At 32.3% G+C, this 10,345-nt stretch overlaps 1 protein-coding gene across 2 annotated transcripts in view; it reads left to right on the top strand.

Moving 5' to 3' along the window:
* The first annotated feature begins 451 nt into the window (after positions 1-451).
* The window catches only part of Syx7 (syntaxin 7), a 16,622-nt gene continuing 6,728 nt past the window's right edge, over positions 452-10,345 (top strand). The window contains exons 1-6 of one of the 2 annotated variants that reach the window (XM_014415909.3): positions 459-595; positions 792-983; positions 3,440-3,509; positions 3,620-3,719; positions 5,570-5,747; positions 6,790-6,911. In XM_014415909.3, coding sequence (XP_014271395.1) covers positions 875-983; positions 3,440-3,509; positions 3,620-3,719; positions 5,570-5,747; positions 6,790-6,911 — 579 coding nt within the window. In that variant the 5' untranslated portion in view covers positions 459-595; positions 792-874. Of the gene's footprint in view, positions 984-3,439; positions 3,510-3,619; positions 3,720-5,569; positions 5,748-6,789; positions 6,912-10,345 lie in introns of both variants that reach the window. The other variant, XM_014415907.3, reaches the window with a different exon arrangement.

Raw genomic sequence — 10,345 nt, 5'->3', positions numbered from 1 at the left:
ATTTCGTAAAATAAGACAAATAAAAACTTTTAAAATGTTTGTTAAATACCACGTTTCACCTTAAACCAGAGTCACTTGATATAATTTAATACTAACATTATTCCCTTAAGAACTAAGATTTACAAACAATTCTTTCAAAAATCTGTGAAAGTTGCTCTAAAGAATGCGGCGAAGTCAAAAACTTCGATTCACAATAAATCTCAGATACGTCTGAGTGCCTGAAATAAAAATTAGTAATGTTATTTTTCTTATCCAAAGAGTTAGATGAATTTAATGTTTATAATTGATTATATATTTATTTTAGTTCTATTTTCTGTAGTTATATCTGCTTTTGAAGGTTTTAATTAATTTATATAATCCGTGAATGGATATTTTATGTATGAGCAAAAATAGTAGTTTATATTTCTGAATAACATTGACCTTTTAAAGGTAACTTTGAGACGTTCCATGAATACTATAAGGAAGGCATATGTCCTGTGGTTGGATATTTTAGTAATCAATATTAGGCGTAATGAGTTGCCAATCTTAATTAAATTAAGAATACGTAGTCTCATTGAATGTCTATTCTATGTTGAGAATCATATATAATTTGTCGGTGTGTTAAATACTTACATGAGTTAATAACTTGGAAATATTTTACATTGATAAGTTTGAAATAAAGAATGCATATAGATTATTAAAGAGACCAATCTTATTTAATTTGATATATTGTCACGGAGTTATTATTAAGATTTTGGAACTGTACTTAATTGAGTGAATCATGCCCTGATTACTCATTCTGTTTTGATAAGGTTTCAGTGTTATCACCTAGTTCACTTACTGTTGTTAACTCCTTCCCAAGTGACATTCACCTGTTGGTTTTAAATATTCCAAAATGGATGGAAGTTATGGATATTCATCTTACCAAAATGGTTTAGAAAAGAAAGATTTTAATAAAATTGCTCACAATGTTGGATCCAGTATACAGAAGATATCACAAAATGGTATGATATTTCATTACCATTCTAGAAAAAATGTGTTAGTTTTTAGTTTGTATTATAAGCTTACTAATTAATATTTGATAGTATTGATGAAATTTATAAACAACTTAACACAATATTTCATTAAATAAGTTATGTGTTAAGATCAGTTGATATAAAAGTTATAACATCATTATAGCAAGTAGCTAGATAAATTCTATGTTGCCTTACTTGAAAATGTATCTATATTTGATGGAATTATGATTGTAAGGATTTAAGAAATTGTTTTTTTGATATTTTAAAACAAAATGTGAATACATTAGCAGTATTCATTTTCCACTTGATGTATTTAATTTTATAGTACTGAACACTTAGTTTCAATTCAACTTCCCTATTCATAAGGTGACGATTCGATATAACATAGGTCTAGTTCTGAAACATTATGCCAACTGGGGATGACTTGCTCATTAGCTATCAGGAAACGGGTTATCATTGTCAGTTTTAAACAGATTTCTTAAAGTGTTATTTGTGTGAATTTAATCACACCGATATTTTTAAGTGGTATTTTGCTTGCTCAAAATGGATGAGAAAAAAAAGTTCATTTTTGTCATTTAATGAGTTTTTAGTTCTGAAAAGGAAAATCCGCTGCACAGATGGTTATCAAAATTTGCAATGTGTATGGCGATGATCCCTTAGAAGAAACCACTGTCCATAAGTGTTTTTCTCGGTTCAGAACCTAAAATTTTAATTTGGAAGAAGTAAAGTGCTCAGGACATCCTTCAACTGTTGATGATGACCAAATTCAAGGATTGGTCACAGATAACCCTCACTCTACGACATGGGATATCGCAGAAAGACTTAACATATCTCATGCAAGTGTCTCAAATCATTTGAGGGCTGTGGGATATATGGATCGGAGTGTATTCCAAAGTGATATATGGGTTCCTCACAGTTTGACGGAAAAGAATTTATTGAAACACATATCTATTAGCGATTCCCTCCTCAAATGCAATGTTAATGATCCATTTTTAAAGAAGTTGATAGCTGGGGATGAAAAGTGGGTTCTGTACTCTAATATTGTGAGGGAAAAGTTCTGGAGAAAACACAGTGACCCACTGTTAACGACTCCAAAAGCAGGATTGCATCCAAAAAACGTTATGGTGTGTATTTAGTGGGATTGCAAAGGTGGCCTCTATTTTGAGCTCTTCCCGCCCAACCAGACCATTAATTCTGCAGTATGTTGTGCCCAGTTGGAACAATTAAAGGCAACAGTTGAGCAAAAGTGTCCAGCATATACCTATGCCTTTGCATTGGCTGATCGCAAAGGCATAGTTTATAACGCCTGTCCTCACGTGTCTTTGCAGACCCGGGAGGAATTATTGGAGTTTGGCTGGGAAGTGATTCCCACTCACTATTCAACAAACCTTGATCCAACAGATTTTCACTTATTTCGGGCCCTTTAAAACTCTCTTACATTCTTGGAAACACTTTAATTTGCTCGAGGACTGCAAAACGCACATAGAGGAGTTCATTATGCAAAAATCTGAGAAGTTCTGGGAGGATGGAATCAAAAAATTACTTGAAAGATGGCAACATATTTTTATTGAAATCACCAGTAAAAAATGATATGAACTTATTTTTTGACCCGATATTTAAATAATAAAAAATATATATTCTGGATTTTCTTTTCAAGAAGTTGTTTGTTTTTATTTTTTAATATGTTGAGGTGAAAAAAACTTCCATTTAGAATATTATCACTATTCAATTAGACAATGTTATTAACTATTAAATAATGTTCTGTTGTAAATTTTAAATCATTTGTATATATGACAATATTTTTATACAAAATAGATACAATTGACAAAAAGAAATATAGTGGGCCCTGCAAAACTCAAAATGTATGTAATGCTGATTTCATAAATTATTTATAATGTACATGAATATGGGGTAAACCTGAAATTAATATAGGATAGTGATAATATTCTAAGTGGAATTTTTTTCATCTCAAAACATATATATATTTTTTATTGTGAGTGTTTAGGATCATTCAATAATATAGCTTTATTTAGGCAATTATTGACTGGTCCTCAAGTTAAGACCCTCAAAGAAATATATACCTACAACAGTCAAGAAAAAGGTTATCAATATATATATACATATATGTATATATTTATTTATGTAAGTACTCATCCATGTGTTAAAGAAGTGACCTGTTTTTTTTAAAGTGACTATTACCTGTTTTTGTAAAAGAGTTGGATTCTCATGATATGAAATATATTTAATTTTCTTTGCTTGGTTTAATGCAATTTATACCTAGCAGACCCGTTAGTACATAGTACATTTATTGGTGACCACAAAAATTTCAATTATATTATTTTCACTATGTCCTTTTTCTGACTGTTGATCATGTACAGTTAAATCATTTTTATCAAGCATTATAGCCTAGCTACGCCATTTCTAATGAGCATTATATTTTTCAGTTTTGTCCATGAAAAAAATGGTTAATTTGTTGGGAACAACTCAAGATTCCCAAGAGTTAAGGCACAGATTGTAAGTACTTAGCTTCAATTAAGTATTACTAGATGTTTTAAAACATCCAGTCTGTTTAATCAATTTTGCTTTCTTTGCAATGTTTATATTTGTATTTTGTTTGTTTGCAGACATCAGATCCAGCACTATACTAATCAGTTAGCTAAAGATACTACTTCAAGCTTAAAAGAATTATCAGGAATTCCAGTGCCTCAGTCTCCTTCGGAACAAGTATGATAATTTCATAAAATATTTAATATTTTTCATATTTTCATCAGTCATGATGTATTTAAACAAACCAATCTTGTTTAATAGGCACCACCTAGGTAACTGTTAGGGTGGTAACTATTTTTTTGTTTTTTCTTGACCACATCCATGACCATCTTCTTCATATTATAAAAAGTGTAAAACAAAGAAAATTTATAACAGAGTGTGATGGCATTAAAATTAGCTTATACAATGTAATAAGAAAGTAAATAAAAAAATTTGTTAAATAAATTTGTACATTTTCGTTTTCTTTAAGTAGTCAAATATTTTAGGAATGTGAGGGCTATTGTCATTTAGTACTGTTACCAAATGATTTGGCGGTCCAGTGTCAATCAAATGCCTTCAGTTTAACAGCTAGTGGTATATTACACTGCCTACATGTTCCTGATACAAGCAAGTATTCTTGGGTCAGTAGAGTTTGTTCAATTCATAGACCAGTCAGTGCTACTTCTTGTCATCTACTGTTTTGGATTGATGACTTCTGTGGAAGTACTACATAAATAATCTCCCTTAATTTGTTTTCTGTTGTGTTGATACAAGTTGTCTGCCATTTATTTTATATTTTTGTTGTTATCAGAGCAGAAAGGTTGCTCAGGAGTAGGGAGGGGACAATCTAAACAGCATGATGGCGGAATCAATGATGCAGCTTTTGCCTGATGGACATGTTTCAGATTAGTCAATTGAAAGTACGTGACGAACAAGCAATCCTCAATCACATTTTTTTTTTTTTTTTAGGATGGATTCAGTACTACTTTCAATGGTTTGGGCTGATTTTGTTACACATGTTCACTCTGGCCGGCTAAAAATACTTACCAGTAAAAACCTCGTTGATTATGAAGTGGTTGCTTAACAGCATTCTTGGTTAACTCTGCTGATTTTAATGAAGCTTAGTTATATTTCCTATAGCTGGTTATTCTCAACTATATTTCTCACTGGCCAACTAAAAGTATACCACTAGTAAATAAATTTTCCTCTTTCTATGATCACTGAGGATTAAATTGGATAGGGTTTGGTTTTGAAAATTTATGTGCAAATCTGCCCTAGCATATTTTTAAAATAAGATACGAATAACTTATAGACGAGCTTATTTTATACACTGGTCATGACAACTTTAACTTGTTAACCATAACCCATGGAATCGCTTGCCAAAAATTGCAAACGTTCGATCTGGTCTTAAGATTTTTTTGTTTGTGACTGGTCTAAGGTCTTGTACAAGTTTGAATAGAAATGCTTATAATTCGTTGTTAACTGAACAAAGCATATTGCCCAAGAATCAATACATAAGAATGTTAGAGTTGCTTGTGAACAATTCTCTTCAGATGGTATTGCTAGTAAGAAGATAATAATTAAGGTAATGCCTAACTGAGTCATAACCGATATCTTAGGTCATGTATAAGTAGAAAAGCTTATAATTTGTTGTTGCTTATATGCAAATGTGGGTATTGTTGTGATTCACCATAACTCAAAATATCAATCATACAATTTTAATATTTTGAAAAATAATAAAAAATGGTGGGCTTGTGTTAAAGCTATCGCTATTTTCGTGATTTAAAAAAAAAAAAAATCAGGGAAGGAGAAAATAATGAACAAAAATTTTTTATTGTATGCAATATATTCCGAATATAGGTAAATAAAAGTAAAAACCATTGTTTGGTACGGATAAACTTTACAAGTCCAAGTCTATTATCCTACCTACGGTTGCTGTGAAATTTTACTTGGTGAATTAATGGTTTTATCGTGTATTAAATCGTTTATATGATTTAGAATAATGATTTATTTGAACTATAATTGGTTCACATATTACGTATTTTCAGAGAGAATATAAAATGCTTAAAGAGCGTCTTGCTGAAGAATTAACTTCTGCATTGAATGCTTTTCAAGAAATGCAAAGGTTAGCTTGTCAGAAGGAAAGAGAAGAAATAAATAAAGCTAGGGAATTGCAGCCTCCTATAAAAATTCCTCCTCCACCCAGTTCTCGTGGATCTAGTAATGGTATGTTAGATTTTAATTCTCTAATGATGGTAATGAGATTTTTGTAATGCCAATTAAAAACATTTTAAGGATGCCTTTGGATATATATTTTGCACAAAATGCTTTATGATTTAAAAAAAAAAAGAATGTTGCATGTAATATTTGGGTCATAAACAAAGTGATGCCTAAATAGTACACTATCAGTCTTACTACTACTAATGCAGAACCCAGCGAATAAAATTAATTTGATAGTATCATTTCAATTGAAACATTTGTTTTTGAAATGTTAGACAAAATTAATGTTTATGGATGATTTAATAGAGAAGTTGTATGTATTGACAAGAATAAACCTCTTCTGCAGAGCGTGGTTTACTAAGACTTATTTTGAATTGGATGACATTTATCTTATCTTTAATCATTATGGAGTATGAAGTATAGGTTACATTCTGTGTTAAACTTGCAATGTTATTTACCTTCTTATAATCTTCTTTTTTTAAAAATTAATTGAACAAGAAGAAGCTATTAGACAATTTGAAGTAATCTCAACTTGATAAATAAATAAATGTCATTCACCAGCAGTAATTTGATTTTATCATTTGTTAATAGTTTTTTTTATTTGTTAATTATTTTTCTGAAAATTTATGTTTGCCTAAATATTGAGTAGAAATCATTTTGAAATTATAAGTAATAACTAATAATACGTAATACAGTCTTGTGGAGAACCCACCTCTTCAGCAGGGTGTAATTTTATATGACTAATTTTTAATTGAATAATATTTGTATCTACTGTCTGGAAATATGTATACTTACTGGAGGCTGTGGTGATATAATGGGAATCCTAACTGTGGAAAGGCTCTGGTCATTGGAAATAAGATTAGAATCGATGTGTTCTGAAGGCAATGAAACAGAGCCACAGAGATATTAATTCAGCAACATCACAGAGATGTTAAAAATAATGTGAAACTTTTATAATTATTTGTTTTTTCTTAAAACTCTGCATAATGATGTCTTGAATGATCTCTAACCACCCATAAATATTCAAGTGTATTATTCATCATTGCAGGTACCCAACTGATTGAACTTCAAGATTCTTTTCAGCAAAAACAAATGCAAGCCCAATATGAAGAAGAGCAGAGAAATTTAGAATTAATTGAACAACAAGAAGAAGCTATTAGACAATTGGAGGTAATCTCAACTTGCAATAAATTAAAATCACACACCAGCTATTATTTGGTTATATCATTTTTTAATTTATATTACTTTTCTGAAAATGTATATTTGCCGATGTTATACCCCCCGAGCAGACTGGATTTCAGTGTCGCCTGCGAACACCATCTGGTGAAGCTTCAAGAGTACACCCTAGGGCAGATGAAGAACTGTGTGGCGATGGCCTTCATCTCTCTGGACTGCCTTAGAGAGAGTGTCCTACTCATTCCTACTCCGCCGACTGGAACAGTTCAAGTTCTCCGCTGTTCTATGCCAACTGATCGGAAGCTGCTCACTTCACAATTTATCTCACTTCGGCTCAAGTTGAAAATTTACAAGGGAATCATCCACCCAACTTTGTTCTATGGTTCTCTGCTCCTGCGACATCACTTCAAGATTATGCTAAAAGAGCTGCAGAGTTTTCAGAATTCCCTCCTTCAGCAAATAGTCTGAGGAAATTCACTCCAAAAAGCCAGGAACAGTGCTATCCATGATGAGCTCCAGCTCCCCTCTGTGCCAGAGTTCATAGGCCGTAGGCATATCAAGTTTTTGATAGTCTGAAGGCATGTGCTGACCCGCTGTTCAGAGCAGTCACCCCTCCACCAAGACCCGGGAGGTGGCAAAGTACTGTCCCCTTGGTCGATGTCCTCACTGAGGGAAGGGATTCGGGTTCTGCAGCCTGAAGTCATCTTAATTCTTTATTATTCCCCAGTGGAGCAGCCCTCCCTGCTCTTTGTTCCCTCCCAGCCAGCGGCTCCTCGGCCAATATTGTAACCCCCACCTTCAGCGTACCCAGCCCAACCCCTTATAATACCATGTGGCAAAGGAAGGGCCGAAATATTAAGGACTAAATACAACTACGTTGATAACCTTCAGTAAGGAACTAGATTTCAAAATAAATACAGATAAAACAAAATATATGATTAGCAATAGAAATGAGAGCAATTTCAGAGATATAGATTTAGGAATCTATCGAGGGAAACTTCGTAATGGCCTCCATTTTGTCAATTGGTGTGGACTTCATTGCTTCTATCAATATCCTTATTCCCTAATTTTACACAGTTGAGACTTTTAGGAGGTTCAAGGCAGCAGAAGTCCCCCAGCTGCTAATGCCATATTCTAAAACTGGCCTGACTGTACAATGACCTCTTATGTTCTCAGGTCAAACTTTGACATTATTCGGCAAATCCATCATAATGTCATTTATGAAGTTTAAGAATAATACTGAGGTAAGTACTCCCTGGGTCTATCATTTTAAAATTTCCTTTATTTCTCGAGTTAACGTATGTTTTCCAATCTCTGAGATAGTTGTTGAGCCATATTAGAGTTTTCCCATTTATTATGCTGGCTGCTTTTAGTAGTAAGCCTTCTTTCTATCCCTTATTAAAAGTCTTTTCAGGGTTAACCCAAACTAACTATGTGCTCCTGTAGAGCTGAATTTGTGGAAGCCTGTGATGTCATTTTAAGTATCCAGCACCGCTTGTTCACTAATCTTTCTAGCAGCTTTCCCCACACAACTACGAAGAGTGGTAGTACGGTAGTTATGAGGTCGATCTTTTGCTTTCGTTCCTTCAGAACTGGGATGATTAGTCTATCCTTCCACGTCTGAGGTACTTTTCCAATATTTCAGCTGGTGTTGAAGAGCTCGAGGAGACACTTCTTAGCTTGGTGCTCCAGTTTTATGAGAAACTTATTTAGAATATTGTTAACTCGAGGTAAACTCTTTAGTTTCAGCATAGTAAACGGTTGGACCAAATCCTCTTTCTATGATCTTGCATCCTGAATTGTTTCTTTTACTTTTTTCCTCATCCATCTCTTTTCTTCTCATATCTTCTCTCTTGCATCAATGATCAACTAGGATATCTCCTGATGCTTTTCCTAAGATAAGGCTTCCATGACCAATGTGTTGTCACCAGAAAGCAATTTAGCCAATTTTCAGAGCTTCCTTTCCTCCCTGTCCATTTTTAACCCCTCTGTTTTTTCATGCTAGGCCTTGTTTTTCTGCTGTTGCCCTCTTCAGTCTCATGTTGTGAGAGGTTGGGTGTCTTTCTACCTCATCCTGTAACTGTTTTCCAGTGTGTCAATCTCCTATGTCCAGTATGATTTGTACTACTTTCTGCAACCTCTAGGTATGCTTTCTTTTGCTGACAGGGCCAAAGCAAATTGTTGGGAATTCATTCTTATTTAATGAATTCATTTAAATATATTTAAAATATTTATGTGCTTTACTGATAGGATTAGAAACTTTCACAAAAATATTTTATTTCTGGTATATCCTGACCATTTTGTATAATTTTCTTTTTTTTAAAGAAATTTTAAAATGATAGACCCAGGGAGTACTTACCTCAGTATTATTCTTAAACTTCATAAATGACATTATGATGGATTTGCCGAATAATGTCAAAGTTTGACCTGAGAACATAAGAGGTCATTGTACAGTCAGACCATTTTGTATAATTTTCTTTTTTTTAAAGAGCTAAGTGTCAATCTTATTAATCGAAATAGTTTCCAAATTAGTCAAGACTTAAATGTCTGGATAAAAACAATAAATGAAAAATCTTTTTCCTTTTTTATTACTGACTATTGGAACCAAATGACTTGATTTTTGAAAAAATAAAAACTTATTAATTTTTATGAATGGAATATGGTCCGGGTGTGGTAAAAAAAAACTCAAATAGTAGATAATTATACTATTTTATTGAGCCAACGTTTCGCCCCACGTTGCAGGGCTAAAAAAGATACAAACACTATAGTTACAAAAAGGAAAAAAAAAAAAAGAAAAAACATAAGTGTAAAATAACAGGGGTATAAAATGAAAAGTAAGATATAATAAGAAAAATTAAAGGTTGTAAATAGTAAATGAAAAGGGTAATAGTAACAGATGTATAAGAGAAGAAATATTAAAGAAAGTACAAATAAAGAGATGAAAAAAGAAAAAAAAAAATACAAATCAAATGATGAGACAGAATGCATACCTGTTTTGACGGCAGTCAAAAAACAAAGTGACAGTTAGTATTGGGAGGAGTGGGGATGGCAGTATTGCCACAATGACGAAAATAATTTGTAAAGTAAACATAGTAAAAAATTATTTAAATTAGGTGAACAATAAATGGTAATATACAGGGGAGGAGAAAGGGGGAGAAGAAATATTAATAAAATTAAAAAAAAAAAATAAATACAACAGATGGAAAAGCAAAGTATAAAATAATGGGTTACAATGAGTGTAAGTGTACAGATATACAGAAAAGTGTAAAATATAATAGAAAATTAAAAATAAAGTAATTAATATAAGTACACTTAAGAAAGTGTACTTATAACTCTTCTTAAGTGTACTTATATTAATTACTTTATTATTAATTTTCTATTATATTTTACACTTTTCTGTATCCCCGCTCATTTGGTATAATTTTTGT

The sequence above is a fragment of the Halyomorpha halys genome, unplaced genomic scaffold (assembly GCF_000696795.3).
Source record: "Halyomorpha halys isolate HHAL.00 unplaced genomic scaffold, Hhal_1.1 Scaffold108.1, whole genome shotgun sequence".
In the NCBI taxonomy this organism is placed as follows: Eukaryota; Metazoa; Arthropoda; class Insecta; order Hemiptera; family Pentatomidae; genus Halyomorpha; species Halyomorpha halys.
Note: the sequence above shows the minus strand (reverse complement) of the source record. Positions and strands in the feature narration are given on the sequence as shown.